The sequence below is a fragment of the Tasmannia lanceolata genome, unplaced genomic scaffold, assembly GCF_043159265.1.
Source record: "Tasmannia lanceolata isolate RefF3 unplaced genomic scaffold, GAP_Taslan_0.1 ptg000044l, whole genome shotgun sequence".
NCBI lineage: Eukaryota > Viridiplantae > Streptophyta > Magnoliopsida > Canellales > Winteraceae > Tasmannia > Tasmannia lanceolata.
In genome coordinates this window covers 20,943,937-20,965,050 of record NW_027518721.1, presented here as the reverse complement: position 1 = coordinate 20,965,050, position 21,114 = coordinate 20,943,937, and the positions used below count along the sequence as shown (strand labels likewise).

The 21,114-nt window shown below is 38.6% G+C and overlaps 1 protein-coding gene across 2 annotated transcripts; it reads left to right on the top strand.

Annotated features, from left to right (window-relative positions):
* The first annotated feature begins 4,003 nt into the window (after nucleotides 1–4,003).
* On the top strand, nucleotides 4,004–17,901 carry LOC143863757 (serine decarboxylase 1-like). Of its 2 annotated transcripts, none has more exons than XM_077374515.1 (6): nucleotides 4,004–4,155; nucleotides 4,534–4,970; nucleotides 16,246–16,477; nucleotides 16,653–16,846; nucleotides 16,928–17,064; nucleotides 17,200–17,901. In XM_077374515.1, exons 2-6 carry the CDS (start codon nucleotides 4,652–4,654, stop codon nucleotides 17,764–17,766), a joined length of 1,449 nt encoding a protein of 482 aa, XP_077230630.1. In that variant the 5' UTR covers nucleotides 4,004–4,155; nucleotides 4,534–4,651; the 3' UTR covers nucleotides 17,767–17,901. The 2 variants fall into 2 exon arrangements, with proteins under 2 accessions (XP_077230630.1, XP_077230629.1); XM_077374514.1 differs by having other exon boundaries at nucleotides 4,047–4,155; nucleotides 4,506–4,970.
* The last annotated feature ends 3,213 nt before the right edge of the window (nucleotides 17,902–21,114 follow it).

The following is a 21,114-nucleotide window of genomic DNA, read 5'->3' as shown; positions in this document are numbered from 1 at the left end:
TTTCAATCCGCTTCTGGGATTCTTGTGGTCATGTTTCAAGATAAGGAAATAGTATGTAGAGTGCTACTAAAAATGAGGTATGATAGATGCAAGGGCCTTCTTTATGCAAGGGCCGGAGAAGGGCTCTTGAATAGATCCACGTCATTTTTTAAAGTCGGTTGAGAAACTGAATCAGTTGCACTCAATGATGTGGATCTATTCAAGGGCCCTTTTGTAGCCCTTGCATAAAGAGGGCCCTTGCATCTATCATTCCTAAAAATTGATCAACTACTGCCTTTTTGAGTTATTATATGATGTTTTCAGAAAAAGTACAGTGGGTTCCACAGACCTGGTTGATCTAAAAATTGATCAACTATTCAATTTCTGGTCCCAGATAGGTCGTGCCCCAAAAAATCTCCATAGGATCAGTGCCATTAAAAATTGATCAACCATTGCCATTTTGAGTTATTATAGGCATGGTTTTAAATTTCAACCGAAATCTGAAATTTCGGATTTCGGTGGGGACCGAAACTGTATTTGGCGAAATATTTAATTTCGCCATTCCGAAATTTTGAGAAAATGCATTTTTTATTTAAAAAAAAAAGCGTTATAAAATTTCGGCCAAAATTTTGGTTTTTCGGAAGTGCGAAACCGGTACCGAAATCGAAAATTTAAACCTTGAATATAGGGCGATGATATTTTCAGCCCCCTGCAGTACGCATTCGCCCCACTGTTAACGTAATTTGACGTCAAAAAAGCGTTAAGTTGCCCACTGTTCACGTTATTACGGGGGCTCATACTACTACGTACTGCATGGGGTTGAAAATTTGAAAAATCATTGCCCTTATTTTATGATGTTTTGAGAAAAGTACAGTGGGTTCCACCCACTTGGTTGATCTAAACTATTGAATTTCTGCTCCCAGATAGGCCGTGCCCTAAAAAAATCTCCATAGAAAGAGCCTAACCCTCCTATTTGTGGAGGTTTCCGTGCTGAATATTTTTTTGAACTTTCTGAGCTGTCCATTTTACCCTAAATCTGTCAGACGCGTAGGGTGATCTTATGAAGAAGAATTCTGTGTCACGGCCCCAACAAATGAATGGTTCCGTCCTCAAAATAAGTTGCATTTTTTCTATTTTATCATTTAAGATAGAGAAATTATATGATGCCCGACCGTGAAGTCCCGTCAAGGTGGTACGGTCAGAGGTACCAGCCTTGATATTTGATCCAATAGCAGCCTACTTTTTTAAGTGGTCTGCTGCTGGATCAAATATCAAGGGTGGTACCGATTTGACGGTACTTCCGGTCGGGCATCATATAAAAACTCTAAAAGATATATCAATAAGCACTGATGCGAAAAAATCATATGATGAGTGGGCACTCGCACTCATCACCTCATTCTTGATATTTGATCCAACAACGGCTCACTTTTTGAGAAGCTGCTGTTAGATCAAATATCAACAGTGGTACTTCCATTGTACCACCTTTACGTGTTTGTACCCCCATTCGTCATATAATTTCTTGTCGCTATCTTCTCTTTTTGCAGAAGAAGAAATCTTTTGTTTTCCTTGGATTGTGCACTAGTCTTCTCTTTTATCTTAAATTTCATAACGAAATCTTTAGACGATGAGCCAATCCTATTTTCCATTTAAGGGCATGTTTGGCAACCATTAAAAAAAGGGATTTGCTAGGGTCCATCTCAAATGGCTTTTGAGATGGACGCTAGCAATTCCCTTAAAAAAATTAGGGTAAATTACAGATACACCCCCTCTAGTTTATGACACATTCAATTCTAACACTGACTTTCAAATCGTGACAAGTACACCCCCTGAAGTTTTTTTAACGTGACGGAGCAGACGGCGTGGCAGAAATGACCAAAATGCCCTCATCTTTCCCAATTTGATACTAGAAAAATGAAAATTATGATTTGATTCAAACCCTTGTTTATTTATCAACATAAACCCCTTATTTAGGAGTTTTGTTTGTCTTCATTCAAATAATTATAATGATTTGCACAAAAATCCTAATGTTTTAGGGCTTTTTTTTTTGTTTTTATCAAAGTTTTTTCTTGAAATGTGGGTTTGATATAGCCATGGGGTGAAGTTTGATTGTCTGTGGTGGAGGTGACGGCGGCGGCGGCGGCGGAAAATGGCGTAACCCTAATCCCTCTGCAAATGAGGGTATTTTTGTCCTCAAAATATTAACCATGGTTAGTTTTAGTCTTTCCGTTAGGTTAAACTGATGGGGAGTTGACGGAGGGGGTCTAACTGATACAAATTGAAACCTCAGGGGGTGTATTTGTAACGTTTTGAAAGTCAGGGTTAGAGTTGAATGTGTCAGAAACTAAAGAGGGTGTAAATGTAATTTTCCCAAAAAAAATAATAGAAAACTGGTATTCCTAAATACATAAGGGGTGGGTGTTTGGACTTCGGAGCCAGGGAAAAGAAAATTCATAGAAGGGCGTCATCCACTTTTTAGGAGCCGAGAATTAGAAGAGGCAAAAAATTCTAGAAAATCCCATTCGGCACCTAGCCCGCAAAGTCCTAACTCCTAAGACTCGGAGTAGCGTCCAAGATTCTAATGCATCCTTTGAATGAGAACCTTTCCGAACACGCTCTTAATTTCTCGGGGATTCTTTTTCAATCTAACCTCTGCATTGCACGGGTAGTACTATTGGTAGCAACATATAAAGAGGAGATAGAGAAGTGCGAGTACAAGATGAACATAAGTTAACTGAATTTATCTGTAAATTAGGGAAATAAAAGAAGTTCAAGTACAAGTGCGAAGAGGAGAACAAAACCATTTTGGGGGTTTTTTTTTCATAATTCATTTTTTAAATAAAAAGGTCTTTTCCGTAATGACCGGTTAAAACCGTCTTTAAGAACAAATAAAAAATATAAAAAATAGCTCTAGCTGTGATTCTTACCGCTGGTAAAAAAATAACTTTTATCGGATAAAATATCCGCCGGTAGAGGCATTACCGACAACACATCTAGTTGGCGGATTTGTGATCGCCCGTAATCCACAGTTATAACTTTTATCAACGGATATTTTGACTTTTAACTGCAGTAAAAACTTACTTTCTTGTAGGGAAATACTTTTCATAGTTTAGTGCCCGTTTGGATGCAAAGAAGATTTTGATTTGGATCAAATCCTTTGTTTTCCAATTCAGTAGCTGACAGTGAAAAAAATCAGATTTCCAAATAAGCGGTGAAAATAAGAAATTGGAAATCCCCAGATCTGGCAATTTCCTTCACCTTCTTTGCTGCTCAACCTCTCCCCTCTAATAGGAAGGACTCCTGCCCTCTTTCTCTCCCTCAACATGAGCTGCCGGATCTATTCATTTTGTATTCAAAACTCAATTCCAAATCCAAATACAATATATGAGGTATCCAAACGGGCCCTTAGTTCATTACTATCAATTCATGAGGGATGTTTTTTGGTAACATTAAAAAAAAACTCCTTTCTCTCTCCTCTATTTTAGTGAGAGAGAGGAGAGAGAAAGACACATAGGGGGTCGATTTATCACTCCCCTTCAAAAAATCCTACTGAAAATGACATAAAATATTCTATTTTTCTCCATCCTACGCCCTAACTATGTACGACATAAGTAAGACCGAAGGTGGAATTACCACCATGTTTTACTAAGGCTATTGATATTGGCAGAAACTCTTCTTGTCTTTTCTTATTTAATTAGCTTATGAGTTAGTGCGAGTGTCAGTAGCCTTTACTAATTTCGTTGGTGATACTTTCAAAGCTGATGGGTCCCACGAAAATTCACGACCGACTCATCATCTACCCAGTGGGCCCCACCCATATGGTTTCCTATTCCATTTCTATCCACACAAGATTTTTCCGACTCAAGTCTTGTCGACACCCTAGTCCGTGCCTATCTTTTTGTCCTTGTGGTGAATCCGTAATTCATCTGGCCTTTTATGAATCTTCTCTGGGCCCCACAGAATCTCAACCATCCAAATTACTTAGACCCAAAATAGGATGGACACCTGGAACACGTTTTCTCACGATACGAAAATGATATTTCCACCACCACCCAAGAAAAGCTCTCTCCTATAAATAAATAGGAAGAGAGAACGCATAGTTTCCATTTCTTTTAGCTGACCGAGTCCATTGCCTCTTGTATCGTGTTGGAATTTTCCTCCTCCCTCCTCTTTTTCCAGGTTCGTTCTTTTTCATTCCCTAAGTTTCTTTGCAGATTCTCAATCCAAAAACTAGTTTTTCTTTTTTCTAGATCTGTTTATTTATTTTTATTTCCTCTCATTTTCTCCGTTGCTTCGATCTATATTAGTGATTTTTGGAGTGTTCCAGTCCCGATCTGCGTTTTCTTGAAGGATTTCGTTGTGAAATTTCTAACATTACATGCATTTCTGCTCAGATCTTTATTATCTTCTCTCTTTTTCTCCTGTGCTTCGATCTAGACTTGTGATTTTTCTAGCGTTCCAGTCCAGATCTGCGTTTTCTTGAAGGATTTGGTTGTGAATCTGCTGATATTACATGCATTTCTGTTCAGGTATTTAATCGGACTCTATTCATAGCAGATCGGAGTTGAAACTGAAGCTTTGCTGTAGAAATCTCGTTCGGAGCTTGAGAAAGCGTTAAAAAGGAGAGATCTTGGTATATAAACTTTAGATTAGGGTTTTTCTAGCTTGAGCAGACATGGTGGGAAGTGCTGAAGTATTTAAATGCAAATTGAGCGGAAAGGTTGAGCCTTTACCAGAAGAGTTTGATCCGAAGGAGATTTCGGAGGCTCTGCCTTCGGTGATTGAGAATGGCGTGAGTTTTCAAGGAGAGGATGGAGAATGTAAGAGGAAGGAGGTTAGAGAGATCGTGCTCGGGAGGAATGTGCATACTACGTGCCTTGCCATCTCGGAGCCTGAGGCAGATGATGAGGTTACTGGAGATAGGGAGGCTTATATGGCCAGTGTGTTGGCAAGGTACAGGAAATCTCTCATTGAAAGGACCAAGCACCATTTAGGTATGAAAAACCGTTCCTTTTAGTTTCTTTCTCTTCGTTCCAGTTATTTAGTTGAATTAATTTATTATGGAACTCTCATTGAATGTATCGCAAACCGGTTTTGCGAGATAAAGATATTTAATTTTTATGTAATCTTTGGTAGTTTGTAGGCTCTTGTTAGTCAGAGACGGGAAAGTTTGTCCATGTCATGGACCAATTCAGGCAGAACATCATTAGAAGCGAAACCGAAAACCCAACATAAATAGATAATACCAAAGTGATGAATTACACTTTTGATGACACTATTTTTTTTAAGGGCAACAAAACTTTATTAAAAACAAAGAGGAGAACAAAACTGAGATGGTCAATACATAGCAAAGAAAATAACAAAAAGAAATGAGAAAAAGCACATACGACCCTTCCGAGAGGGAAATTTAAAGGCAAAGGGAGAAGCACTCAAGGACGGAGGAAATCAAGCTACTCCAACGCCTCCTTAGACACCACCTCCTTTGCTAGTCTATCGGCTTCCCCATTAGCAGATCTTCTGACATGCTGGAAGGAAACATTAGAGCCCCCAATCAGTCCCGAATCTCATCAAAGAGTGGAGAAAATCTCCATGGATAGACATGGGAACCCCTAAGTCATCGGATAACTTTCAACGAGTCCCCCTCCATGACGACCTTATCCATGGTTTCTCTCTCCACCAGAGATGTCCCGATGTACTGCCCGGTCATCCGCCTCATTGGAATCTGTGACACCCTATGGGCCCCGAAAACGCCCATCTCATTGACCCCATATCATTCCTCAGCACATTGTCTATCATTGCTGGCCCCGGGTTTCCCATGCTAGACCCGTCAAAGTTGAGCTTTAAGAAGCCTGATCAGGACGCATCCACTCCTGCGATATGGATGGGCTCTGCGCTGAGCTAATGCAAATATCCCTCAATCCATTCCAAAGATCAAAATCAGACACAAACCTGAAGCAGGGGATAATATTCACCCATGAGATGTTTTGGGTGATCACTTTCAAAGAATGATGAGCTTTTTGTAATTCTTTATTTAATTCAAAATAATGCGGAACTTACCTCTGGCCCTGGCAATTAGAATCAAAGATCACGAATCCCTCGAGCTTTGGCGAGCCACAAACACGAACACGATCTCCGCTGCGCACGAACAAGAGAGATCTTCTAATCTTAAGAAGACCTTAAGGCTCGATCGATGGAGTTCGCAGGCACTCTTTTCCTCTCAGATTAGGTGCCTTCTTCTTTAGATGGAACTTTGGCTATACGTATGTGTGTTGTTTTCATAAGACGCAGCACACACACACACACACACACACACACACACACACACACACACACACACACACATATATATATATATATATATATATATATATATTTTTTTTTTTTTTTTTTTCGGCACACACGAATTTGTGTCCTTGCACACTTGAAACACTCACATGTTTTAGACTTTTTTTTTTTTTTTTTGAAAAATGACAACTTATTAACATGTTTTAGACTTTTAAAATACTTGGGATTTATCTCTTATAAGTGAATGAAAAAACCAATGTTTTCTTTTATATGGGACCCACCAATGTGGGCCACACAATAAAATGCCAAAACTTTTGACATAACCTTTAAATACTCGCGCATTTCTCTCTTTCTAGAGAACCCAAATTGTTTCTAGCAGAGTTACATTCCACAATATCTTCCTTTCTTACTCCAAGGAACCGATGGCCAACATTTCAAGAGATCTCTAAGCTTAGGTGGGAACACCCAGGATATACCAAACCTGCCCAAGATGTTACTCTACACCTTTCTGTCCAGCTTGCAATGTAAGAACATATGATCAACTGTTTACCCAGCCTTTATATACAGAGCGCAATGGTCAACGATCAGCATTTTCCGGTTTATTAGATGATCTGCCTTCTGAATCCTGTCGAGGAAAGTGGTCCAGCCGAAAGCACAAACCCTTGGTGGCGCCGGGAAAATAGTGCCATCCTGTCGAGTTGATGGCACTATTTTCTGAGTTACTCCCAATTCCCATAGTTTATTATTTTGCTCCTTGGAGTGGCAAGGATTTTGTGTCTGTTGCTATTAAGTCTTGGGTTTTTCAATGGCCCTATTTAGTCTTGAATTATATTTGTTTGTTTCTTGGAAATTTTTGCGTGCCACTTAAAGGACTTGTGGCTCTGGGATCTTATTTGAGATGGATAACTGAGAATTCCATGTGATAAGGAGATGCATTTCAGGCTGTTGTCTGGTGAGGAATGAGGATCCGATGGTAGAAAAGCATTGATCTAGTGCTCTTAATTTATATGATGGGGGTAGCACATGTTTATTATGTTACATTCTATTACTTCACTATATAACCCTTATGGATCACTTGCTAGTCATACGGACGGATGATGAAAGGGAGAGAGTCTTGGAGATTAATACCATCTCCTTTGTAGCTTATCTTACTTTTTGCAAATTGTTTCAGGCTCTGTGATTGGGACCTGTTGATGTTTTATTTAGTAGTTACTTTCCTTTTATGTACTTGTATATTGAGCTGTAGCTTACCTGCAATAATACGTCAATAAGTCGAGGCTCAAGACCATTAAATAAATGTAATAAAGATGTTCATTTCTAAGCATTCATTGTTGACTTGTTTTCCTGTAATTCTGTTGATCCTTGAATGAATTGAGGCATCTTCAACACATGTAAGATTTTAACAGAAATTTTCTGAAAATGCAATTGGAATGTAAAATCACAAGGGGTGAGCGTGGGGGTGGACTAATGAAACTATAGATCATAAGTTTTCACATACTTTTTGGAAGAAAACAAAAAAAAGTATGAACATGGATGGGAGAAAGATATGTCCAAGACAATAATGTTTTATAGTCTCATATCCAAATTTAGTCAAGATATAATCTTTGGTGGCATTTCTATATAGTAATGAACCATATAGAGCATTCATACCAAGTTGACATTTGAAAGAAGTCAGCCTTACTATGATACCTATGCGCCCCCATTTGTTTATCTTCATAAATCACAATTTAAGGCATGTTTCTAAAATGGTTAAACTAAAACTTTAGTTTGAAATTTATCTGTTTGGGTAACAAATGCAATAGTTTATAAAATCATAAAAAACACTCAAATTTGTCATTTTTTGAGATTTCGTGTAAGTGATGTAATTGTAATTTTGGAAATCTTGATTTTAGGAAATCAAAGATTTTATCGGGGAGGAGTGAGAGTTGTAGCCTTCTATTCGTCTTCAACTCTCATTCTCTTCTTTGTTACCACATGTCCCTTAGTTCTATTTCCAACTCTCCATGTTCTCCTCATTTTATCTACATCTCTCAGAAATCATGTTTGTCAACTGCCATTTGGATCCTGTGGACCCTCTGGTTGGAGAGGAACGGAAGAACATTTAGAAGAAAGAGTTCATAAATTAATACATTATAGAAGATTTTGGGGAGAATGGTGTAATGGGCTGCATTGACAAATTGTTTTAAAGGAGTGCAACTGTCAATCATTGGAAGGAAGTGGAAATATTACTTAAAAAATGTTGTTCCTAAGCTTAAGATAGTGCCTAGGTGGAAGCCGCCTCTGTTGGGCTGCATAAAGATGAACTTTGATGGTGCACGCAAAGGAGATCCAGGTTGTGCAAGTATCCGAGATGGGAGTGAGGAGGTGAAACTCATCTTTGCCGATCCAGTGGGGGAGAGAAGCTCCATTTGGGTAGAGGCTTTGGCCTTGAGACAAGGCATAAGGCTTTTATCACCTTTTAAAAAAAAAGGCATAAGGCTTTTGATTCCGTTTTTATGTGAGGTGTCTTTTGTTAAAGGGGACCCTCTTAACGTGATTAGATAGTGTAAAGAGAGGCAAGGGTATCCATGGAAACTGGCAGATATCTTTGGAGAGGTAATTGAAATAATCAAGAACCATCACATTCACTTTTGTCATGTGAAAAGGGCAGTAAATGGTGAGGTGAACAGACTAGCTAATGAAGGAGTACCACTCCAGTATCTGATTATTAGAGATTTTATGCTTAGATAGATATATAGATCCTTGTAATCCTTTTTTTTTTTTAGAGATTACAAGGATATATAGAGCCTTCTAATCCTTATTATTTTTTTAGAGATTAGATCGCTCTCTCTCTCTCTCTCTCTCTCTCTATATATATATATATATATATATATATATATATATATATATATATATATATATATATATATATAGGGAATTGCTAGCATCCATCGCACAAGGCATTTCACGGCTTGTCTGTCGCACGTCAGACCAGCCACCTCGTGAATGGAGATCCTTGTAATCCTTATTATTAATGATCTCTGTGTGTGTGTGTGTGTGTGTGAGTGTGTGTGTGTGTGTGTGTATACAGAGAGAGAGAGAGAGAGAGAGGTGTTAAGCGCATCATTTTTTTGGTGCGCTTAAGTTGTTATAACGTCTCCCATTGGTGCGCTTTAGCGGGACCCAAACATTTAAACGAATGGGAGGCGTTATAACAACTTAAGCGCACAGTTTATATATATATATATATATATATATATATATGAGAATAGAGTTCCTAAGGTGTCACCTCATATAGCTTATATGAGGTGGCGCTCACAAAACATAAGGGGCCCACATTTTTGGGGTGATCGAAACCACTCATTTGAAAGGCCCTTTAGATGGATATGGTGCCTACAAAAAATCAGGTCCATAGGATCATCCTAACCCTTCCATTTATGGAGGTTAAAAATGGGCAGATTTATGGAGGTTTATACCCATCCATTTCAACCTCCACAAATGGAAGGGTTAGGATGATCCTATGAAGTTGATTTTGGCACACCTTATCTATGTGAGGGCCTATCATATGAATGCTTTGGATCATCCAAACAAAGTGGGCCCCTTATGTTTTTAAGCGCCACCTCATATAAGCTATATGAGGTGACACCTTAGGAACTCTATTCTTTCTCTCTCTCTCTCTCTCTCTATATATATATATATATATATATATATATATATATATATATATATATAGGGAATTGCTAGCGTCCATCGCACAAGGCATTTCGCGACTGGTCTGTCGCACGTCAGACCGGCCACCTCGTGATGGAGTCAAAAGCTGTTGTGTTCATTCACGAGGTGGCTGGTCTGACATGTGACAGACTACCTTCTGCGGTGGACCCTAGCAAATCCCATATATATATATATATATATATATATATATATATATATATATATATATAACATAACTTTTTCATCTTTTGAATGACAGAAGGGTTGGAAGCGATTACACTTCTTTGCCTTTTCTATTTGCAAGCAGAGGAGGAAATGAAACTGAGCGATCTTATTCTAATAAAAGTTTATTACATTGATTAATTAAACTAGTGTTCAGAAATAAAATAAACTAAAACTAAAGCTAAGAATATGAAACTCTCAAAATGATGGAGACAACTATAATGTCATTCCCAAATCCCGACTGTTCAATTCCCCATCCCATGACTAAATTTCCACATTTGCAAAACTCCTTTATCCATGTGCTTTAACCATGTTGATAATTTTGGATTAGACTTGTACAAATATCGAAAGTCAATAAAGAGAGACATATTAAGAAAATATATCCATTAACATAATATGACTTAAAAAAAAAAAACTGGAATCATTTAGTGAAATTAAAACTTTTGATTGTCGAATAGTTTATTTCTTGATGATTTAAACATGTTACTTCAAGGTACTTCGGCTCCCATTTAGCTTGTTATCTTGACTATCTCGGTCGGTCGGTTCCGAGATTTGACTCTGGAAACCTTTGAGGTTGGTGAAAAGTCGTTCATAGTCAACCTTCGGGATCAATCAGACTTCATAGAATCAATCAAGGCAGCACAGAATGCTGAATCAAAGCCAGACTTTTCTGTTGGAACAGATGGCTACTTATACTTTAAAAGAGAATATGTGTCCCAGCTAAAGATGACCTCAGAAGAAGCATCCCGATGAGGCCCATAAGTCTCGCTACACCATCCACCCAGGTAGCACCAGAATGTATCAGGATCTGAAGAGGAATTTCTGGTGGAGGAATGAAAAGAGAAATGGTCGATTATGTCTCTAAGTGCTTAACGTGCCAAAAGATAAAGATCGAACATCAGATACCCTACAACCTTTAAAGATTTCGATGTGGAAGTGGGATAGTTTTTCTATGGACTTTATTATGGGTTTACCCAAAACAAGGAAAGGAATTGATAGTATTTGGGTAATTATGGATCGTCTTACCAAGTCGGCCCATTTCCTTGCCATAAAGAAGACTTGGACGTTCGAAAAGCTGGCGCAGATGTATGTAGATCATATTGTCAAATTACATGGTGTACCGACGTCTATAGTCTCAGACATAGATACTAGATTCACCTTAGGCTTTTGGCGTAGCCTGCATGAGGGGGTCAAAACTAAATTTTAGCACGGCCTACCACCCTCAATCGGATGGTCAGACGGAGAGAGTGAATCAAATAGTAGAAGATCTTTTAAGGGCTTGTATTCTTGACTTCAGGGGGGACTGGGAGCGTTACCTACCTTTGGTCGAATACGCTTATAAAAACAGTTATCAGCAAAGCATCCAGATGGCCCCATTCGAAGCCCTTTATGGTCGTGCTTGTAGATCTCCTTTGTGTTGGATGGAAATTGCTGAAAAGCAGTTGCTTGGACCAAAGTTAAATTACTATAATTTTTAAAATAAGCAGAACCAAAAGTTGTACTAAATATAAAGGTTGTTGGAAATATCATTTCCAAAAACTTTCATGTTTACATATCTGTCCAAATATTGTTAGAGCTTACCGGAAAACTTATATCTGCAAATCAAACACATAAATATAGACTTTCATGAACCTTTTCAAAAAAAAAATATAGACTTTCATGAAAACTGAAAATTTTAATTCAATATATCTTTTTATATAATCAGAACTAGGGATTTCACTAAACATAAAAGTTGTTAAAAATATTATTTCCAGCAACTTTTATATTCACACCTCCTGCCAAATCTCTTCGGAGATGGCCGGAAAATCACCACTACCAAACAAATCAAATCAGAAATAGTTTAGCAACAAATTTCTCAATGTGATGGTTTTAGCACAGGAAGGACTAGGCTGAAATAGATAAACTAGAGGGAGTATGAATGAATTTTGTTTAATTGGAGACTGCAGTGGAGATATGGTGTTTTAGAAGGAGTGCCATGATTTGGTGTTTTAGAAGGAGTGCCATGATTTTTTATAGGCTGCAAGCAAACCAAAACTCATGATTTTTATAGTTATTCTTTTGGGATTTTATCTGTAGCATGTTCTTGCCCTGCCTTTTGGTTGTTGTTGTGCACGCTTTTTGATTTAGCTATAATCTGGACATGTGAAAATTTTAAGGCATGAAAAAACAACCGCTGATTTTTATATTTTGATGTCTATAAATGCTCGTTTGACATCAAACCGATCTATTATCTTTCAAATGATTTTTGTTGCCTGAAAATTCACATCCATTAGCTGGATTTTCACCCAGACTTTAGGATTTTTTTTCTATGGTTATAAGTATTATACTTGAATCATGCTGTTTTTTTATTTTATTTTTAGAATCCCTTGAGTTCCAATCTCAATCTGAATATTATTTCCTTCAATAACCCAGCCAAAATATGTTTATGTTTGATTTATGGAATATATTTGCGGAGCTGTTTTAAACTTTGTATATCATGATTTTTAAGCTCTGTTTCTCTGTTTCCGTGAAAAATGGCCACCAAAATCTTTTCTTCTGGAGATTGAAACCTGGTTTCCAATTTGTGTTTTCAAACTTATTTGGACTGTTTCTATTTTTATGTCAAGCGAGAGTGATCCAATACAAAAGTATGTACAAAAAGCAATGAGAATCCTTAAATCCATGGTGGATTTGGAGACTAGAGAAGCTTCCAGGCAAGGTTCTCTAGTACTCAATAGAGGGCCTTTGGAGCTCATATTATAGTTGGAGAAATGTGATCTTTAATCTTTTATAAGCAAGCAGACAGTGAGTAGTTAGAACGGTAAAAAATGAGTAATCAAATGGATGGAGAGATTTTCTTTCACAAGAAATCAAATGCATGTAAATAGTCCTTGCAGAATGTGGGCTGGAGTGTTGCATTTAGAGAATGACGGGTGTTATGATTGATTCGGAGACCACAGAAGAAGCTAAGGATACTATGGCTCCCACTGGAATGGAAGATTAGCGATTTTGTACTATTGCGTAGGATCTTTCTATGTTATTGACTCTGCATTTCTTCTTTCTTTTCTTTTCTTGTTAGACTGGAAAGCATGATCTGCCTTGGTAACTCACAAGGGCAAGAAACTGTTAAAATCCAAGTGTAAAATTCATAGATTGCAAAATGAGAAGTTTGGGCTTTTGTTAAAGGGTGTCTCTATGACCATTTCAAAACTCCTCCACGTCATCGTTTACTGGCTCGAGTCCACTCCTTTTTACCCTGGTTGCATTCTTCTCTGAGTCCACATTTTACCCTACAAAGTCTGTCAAAGCTCCTTTGATTCTCCAGAGTACTCACATTAACCGATTACTCGACCGCGTCAACCAAGTACTCTGCAGCGGCAGGCCGAGTCGACCAGGTTTGCTTTGTCTGCATGTTGACCCGCATCCACGTTTTGAAATACTGTCTATGACCCAAGGTGCCTAAAGTAGCCAAGTCAGTTAGGGTTCAACATGGCATGCAGAGCCAGGGTAGCGCACCCCATGAGCCATAAAACATTAGTTGTAGCACTACCTAGTGACCCACGCTTCGATACATCTTTTGAGCCATCAAGACATCCTTAATAAAGTGAAGAGTGTCATATCAAAACATTGGAGTGTGGGTGACATTTCCTCTTCAAAAACTTTATATTTACTTATCCAATTAAAATTCACCCCATGAGCCATAAAACATTAGTTGAAGCAAGAGTTATTAGGTATTTGAAGGGTGCGAGGTGACATTTGAAATTAAAGAAAGATACCGTGAAGGGCGAAAGAATGGCGAAAAAAAGGCGATTTACAACGCCTCCCTCCCTAGGTCGACGGATGCCCTAGGGAGGGAGGCGGTCCCTCTCTCTATCTCGCTCGTCTCTCTCTCTCTCAATCGTTTCCCTCTCCCTCTCACTCTCTCTCTCTCTTGTCTCCTCTTTCTCTGTATTTTTTTGAGTTTCGCCCTCTCTTTCTCGTCTCTCCCCATTATTGGCTCTCTCTCGTCCCCCTTTCTTCCTCTGTATTCTTTGATTCTCGCCCCCTCTTTCTCGTCTCTCCCCATTGCTGGCAAAAGATGACCCGTGGAGGCCAGATTTGGAGCATGGCTCTTCCGTGGTGGCTAGATCTGGGGTCGTGGAGGTTGGATATGAAGCCGTGGAGGCCGTATCTGGAGCTGTGAAGCTGGATCTGGAGCCAAGGAAAATAACGAAAGTTGCTGGAGGCCGTGAAAGGCCGTGGGTTGCTGGATCCGGAGCCGTGGACGGGCGGCTATAGGCGAAGCGAGTTTGGTCGCGTTGGATTATTGGATCTGGAGGCCCTGGAGGATCTGTGGATTGTCAGATTAGCAATGTGGTAGTTATGCTTGGCTGTAGGAGGCCGTGGTCTTCGGAATCAAGATCGTGGCTGAAGGCCTGAGGGCGGGCATGGTGGCCAGTGGCAAAGGAGATTGCCGGATTCTTGATGATGGTGGCGACGGTTGAGACACCCCCGGTGGAGATGACTTTTGTGGAGATGTAGGAGGGGCTGGAAGTGGTAACCGTGAAAAAGGAGGTGGTCGTCGGCGGGGAGGATGACCCGCCGGTGATTGGTGGTGGGACGAGGTGGAGGCCGCTGGAGATCCGACGAGGCTGTTGGGTGGTTGGCTATCGTGCACGGTAAGGGGTGCACGATAACTCCGGGCTTTCGAGCGGGATTTTTAAAAATCGAATTCGGAATGTGGTGGTGAAGTCTGTGTGACGTGGTAGGTCACGATCTTGACTTGGTGGGCTCCATTTTTTGGTTGGATTCGATACAATTGAGGTTAATGTAAGGGGTAATGGGTTTTTCCTTTGGGCCAAGGAGAATGCTCTTGGGCAATTCATACTATGTAAATCTGGTGGGACTACTAGTCCTCATTGTAAATTTTGCTAGTATGAATATATTTGTCAATTTAAAAAAAAAAAAAAAAAACATTAGTTGCAGCCATGGTTTTAAATTTCGGTCCTAAATTTCGGAATTTCGTTAATTTCGGCTGAAATTTCAAGAAAATGTATATATATATATATATATATATATATATATATATAAAATAAATAAAGATTACGAAATTTCGGAATTTCGGTGAAATTTCGGTCCGAAATTTCAAAATTAATTAAATAAATTTTTTTAAACTATTAATTAAATAATTTTTTTTTAACTATTACCAAATTTCAGATTTCGCAGAAATTTCGGATTTCGGTGGGGTTCGAAATTGTTACCGAAACCGAAATTTAAAACCATGGTTGCAGCATTGCCTAGTGACCCACGCTTTGATACAGCCTTTGAGCCATCAAGACATCCTTAATAAAGTGAAGAGATCAAAACAAGGGAGTGTGGATGGCATTTCCTCTTCAAAAACTTTATATTTACTTATCCAATTAAAATATTTAATATTTTTTTGTCAAATTGAGTATTTAAAAAACAACCAAATAGAAACAAGACTTAAAATCAAATTTATTCGTGATTAATTGAAATTTTCCAAATAGCCCAGTAATACAGCTTTTCAAAATCAGAAATTTTATAGGTACTGCTTGTTACTTTTTCTAGTTTTTAATAATTGCAGTTATATATAATTTTACGTCCAAACACAGCCTACATTTCCAACAACAATCATTATATAGCCCACATCTTTTTCTTTTTGAGCAAATTGTTCAATTCATATATGATTTTTTAGGTAAGATTGAAGTTTAATCATTAGTCATTTTCTATGAGAATTGAATTAAATCATAATATTTGGAAATTTGGATAATAAGGAGTTGGATTTTAGCAACAATAATCTAGAGTTTGATATCAATTATCAACCACCAAACGATTTTAGGAGGCCTTACGTATCTCATGGTAGTGTTTGCAGGCATCTTTAATATTTTGATATTTCAATCAATTGGAAGGAGTTATTAATCATAGAGACAGAATGCAAGATTTTTTAATTAAGATTTTCTAATTAATCATTTTTAGTGTAGCATAAAGTACTATGGTAATATGCCTAGTGTAGTTTATCCAGAGGTGCAGAGACATTTTCATTTTCCACCTGCAAGTTCCTCCCCTTTATGTTTGGATGTTAAATTTCTACAGGTTACCCTTATAATCTGGACTTTGATTATGGTGCTCTAGCACAGCTGCAACATTTCTCCATCAACAACCTGGGTGATCCCTTTATTGAGAGCAACTATGGTGTGCATTCCAGACAATTTGAAGTAGGGGTGTTAGATTGGTTTGCCCGTCTTTGGGAAATAGAAAAGAACGAATACTGGGGATACATTACCAATTGTGGTACAGAAGGCAATCTACATGGTATCCTGGTCGGGTTAGTTACTTCAACCACATTTGGCTTCGGGGCTCTTTACAAATGAAACATGAAACATTTTTATTTATTTTTTGGTTCGGGAAGAGAAAATTTTGATAATGAATTTGTAATTTCTTGCACTTGTTTGCATTTTGTGTACTTCATAGTTAATCTTGTCTAACATTTAGTTACACAGGAGGGAAGTGTTACCTGATGGAATTTTATATGCCTCACGGGAGTCCCATTATTCTGTCTTTAAAGCGGCACGGATGTACAGAATGGAATGTGTAAAGGTTGACACTCTTGTGTCTGGTGAGATTGATTGTGCCGATTTCCGAACCAAACTCCTTCAGAATAAAGACAAACCCGCCATAATCAATGTTAACATTGGTGTGTGCCCTCTTTCACTTTCTTTTCCCTCATCTCTATGTAAGCAAATTCATGGCTAACTGTATTTTCAACATGCTGCAGGAACAACGGTTAAGGGAGCTGTTGACGATCTTGATTTGGTCATAAAAACCCTTGAAGAAACTGGATTTAAACATGAGCAATTTTATATTCACTGTGATGGTGCTCTATTTGGGCTTATGATGCCTTTCGTGAAACGTGTATGTTCCTTTGTTTGCTTATCTTGGCTGGAATTTTTTTTTTGTTTTTGTTTTTGTTCTCACCCATATATATTTTCTTTTTTGTGCTTTGGACTTTGATTTTTAATTTGGGCTTATTGTTTTGATGCCGAACAGGCACCAAAAGTCACATTTAAGAAGCCAATTGGAAGTGTGAGTGTTTCCGGGCACAAATTTGTGGGGTGCCCAATGCCTTGTGGTGTGCAGGTAACAAGATTGGAACACATCAATGCCCTATCAAGGAATGTCGAGTATCTTGCTTCTAGGGATGCCACCATCATGGGCAGTAGAAATGGCCATGCCCCAATCTTCCTCTGGTACACACTGAACAGGAAAGGCTACAGAGGATTCCAGAAAGAAGTCCAGAAATGCCTTAGGAATGCCCATTACTTGAAAGACCGCCTTCGAGATGCAGGGATTGGTGCCATGCTTAATGAACTCAGTAGCACCGTTGTATTTGAACGGCCTCAAGATGAGGAGTTTGTGCGCCGGTGGCAGCTCGCCTGCCAGGGGAATATTGCTCATGTTGTAGTGATGCCAAACATCAACATTGAAAAGCTTGATGATTTCATGAATGAATTGATTGAGAAACGTTCGAGCTGGTTCAAGGATGGAAGTATCCAAACTCCTTGTATTGCAGCAGATGTAGGAAAGGAGAACTGTGCTTGTATTCTCCATAACTGATATATTTGTGCTTTTGAGCTTGTTTTCTCTGTTGTAGCAAGACGCTTAGTATTTATTAGTAACATGATAAAACTATCCATGGAATGTTTTTTTTTATAGTCTTATTAACACTATGCAAAGTTGCTGTTTTTCTTTTGTTTGGCAGTCCTCTTCAAGGAATTTTAAAGTGGCTCGACTACAACAGGATACTTGTTTTTGGGCATCCGAACGAGCGTTACTTGCATAGAGGGCATCTTTTTCTAGAGGTCTCCACCTGCAGTTGAGACGACGATAGTAAGACAGAATCTTTTAAGAACCTTCTTTCTCTTAGCTTCTTATTTGTATCTGCAGACCAGATGATGGATGAAAATGGAAATTTCTAGCTTAGCTAGGTTAATTCCAGGGCACATATGTGGTCTTACTACCAAATCCAAGGAAGCTGAAGGTTTGCAGAGGTTTCTGCAATGGGAAAGAATTATAAGCAACAGACGAAGAAAAGGATAATTTTGATGATTGGATGTGAATTTACGTCGAATCTGGATGGATCAAACTCTTCAGGGTTGGCAAACAGTTCTGGATCATGGTGAATGGAAGCTGCATCCAAGTTCACAGAACAACCTTTCTTGATTTTATATCCTAAGATGTTAAAACAAGCTAGTGCTTGTTCTAGGAAATATTGGTCATCAACAAATTAGCAAACTAGGCATAATTTACCAAGTTTATATTAATCAGATTTTGCAAGTTGTTGGGATTTGAACACCTTGCTGTGTTTTCCTCATCCTTTCTTGCTGTGTTTTTTCAGTAATGACTGTAAAAATTCAAATTGGTAATCCATTCTCTCCTAGAAGTGATAAAGTTCAAGATGGCATTCATCTTTTGCCTCTTAAAATAAGATGACATGGTTAGAGATAGTTGTTTTCTCATAAACACTTGTTTTTAACTTCTTAGAATGGGAGAATCCTATGTTTTCCATTTTCTACCTTCCCAAATTATTTTTAACTTCTTAGAGTGGGTCATTTTTTATTACCTTTTCTTTCTATCAAATTTTTCTCCAAACATCGCGGCAGTGATGAAGTGGGTCATTTCTTATTATCTTTTCTTTCTATCAAACGTTTCTGCAAATTCCGTGGCAGTGATGAAGTGGGTCATTTTCTATTATCTTTTCTTGGGATTTGCTAAGCTCCATCGCAAAAGGCTTTTCGCGGCTGGTCTGTCGCAATTCAGACCAGCCATCTCGTGAATGGAGACAACAATATTGTCTCCATTCACGAGGTGGTACAATATAGCAATTCAGACCAATCATGTACCACCTCGTGAATAGAGAACCACCTCGTGAATGGAGACAATATTGTCTCTATTCATGAGGTGGCTAGTCTGAATTGCTATATTGTCTCCATTAATGAGGTGGCTCGTCTGAATTGCGACAGACCAGCCTCAAAAAGCCCAGCCTCAAAAAGCCTTTTGCGATGGACGCTAGCAATTCCCTCTTTTCTTTCTATAAAATGTTTCTGCAAACGCCGTGGCAGTGGCAGTGATGAAGCTTACCATGCATGTTCTTTTTTTTTATCAAATTCTTCGTAACTTCCTAGCTTCTAGCAACGAAGCTTATAGTGTATATTTCTACTGGTACGAGCTGGAACAAACCGTGTTACTCCAAAAGATTAAGCATTTGAAGTAACTGGTTGTATTCGCTGTACTCTCAACAAACACAGTTCCGCACCTGTACACATGAGGTGCCCACCCCACTAGATGGGGTGCTCCGCCAATATCACCTTCCAAGTCCAAGCAATGCTTGAATTTAGCCTCTGAAATATCTTCCTTTGCAGATTCTGTGATAGTCGTGCATTCTGCCTTAGTAGTCGCTAATGCAGTCACTGATTGTTGCTCCGACTTCCAACTGATAGCTCCACTTGCAACTGTATGCCCCGCCAGTTTGTATAGGTTTCCAACCTTCTGACCTTTCATAATAATCATGGCCTCTTTCTTGAGTTTCAACGCTCCACCATCTGCAATATACTAGCAGCAATTTGAATCTAATACTCCCAATGATATTAGATTCTTCTTTAGGTGTAGAACAAGTCTTACTTCATTAAGAGTTCGTACACTTCCATCGAACATCTTAATTTTTGTGCTCCCAATCCTAATGGATTTGCAGGCCAAATCATTGACCACAGATCCATCGTTGCATTCAGTGTATGTATCAAACAAGCTTCTATTAAGACACATGCGATGAACATCCAGAATCTAAAATCCATGCATAAGAAAAATAATTTCTTTTCATGTCCCTCCTTATTGCAGTAGCAGCATGCGAACTTTCATTTTCCTCTCGATTTAGATCGAGATCTGTTTTCGTTTGATCCGTCTTCTTTCAATCCTTCCCAAGATCTCTGCGTCTTTCCTTGTACCACAATACTTACAGCTTGTGATTCTCCACTGTATGATTTCTCTCTCATCTTTGGTTTCCAAAGTATCATTTCCATATAGCAACGTTGTAACTAGATGTTCATATGAAGGCGGAAAAGACGCAAGAATAAGACTCTCATCCTCATCATCAATCTTAACATCAACACTCAATAATTGAGATATGATCATGTTGGATGTATTGAGATGCTCCAAAAGACTCAAACATTCCTTCATCTGAAGTGGATAAAGTTGTTTTAAAAACAACTTGTTTATGAGTGATTTAGTCATGTACAAACTTTCCAACTTTGTCCAAAATTTGGGTGTCGATTCTTCATCGACCACGTTGTACACAACCTCATCTGCAAGACAGAGTCGAATAGTACTCATTGCTTTCAACTCTATCTCTTCTCGATCATCATCACTTATCAATTCCATTTTCTTCAATTTTCCATGCAACGTCGTATGTAATCATTGTTGCACAAGAAGATCTTTTACTCTTCTTTGCCACAAACAGAAATTTCCTTTCCATCGAACCTCTCTATTTCAAACTTGGATGACGCCTCTGACCCCATTGCCATCTACAAAACCGCAAGCTCTGATACCACTTCTGTATGCGGAAAAGTCCCATCGGCCAATTAAATCGATCCGATAACAAAACCACAATTAAAGGCTAAATGGAAATAACCACAATAATCACAAGAAAGCTGCCCACAAAGAGAACATACAAATTTACGTGGTTCGACACAATGGCCTACTTGACGCCGGATGGGCGTGCGACTGGTAACAGCGATGGCGATTCGATAAAAAATAACAAAAGATAATTGTGGTGCTCAAAAGCTAACCCACATTGGAGGGAAACTCCAAGAAAGAAGTGTCAAAAACACTTTTTCTCCACAAGAAAAGAACACTTTTCATTCAATATTTTAATTGTAAAAAACCCAAGCTCTCCAAGTTCAGCCGTCCATC

Coding starts and splice junctions, on each gene's coding strand:
- LOC143863757 (XM_077374515.1), top strand. CDS start 4,652: ATGGTGGGAAGTGCTGAAGTATTTAAATGCAAATTGAGCGGAAAGGTT. Junction 16,478..16,652: donor CTACATGGTATCCTGGTCGG/GTTAGTTACTTC, acceptor TTAGTTACACAG/GAGGGAAGTGTTACCTGATG. Junction 17,065..17,199: donor TGATGCCTTTCGTGAAACGT/GTATGTTCCTTT, acceptor GATGCCGAACAG/GCACCAAAAGTCACATTTAA.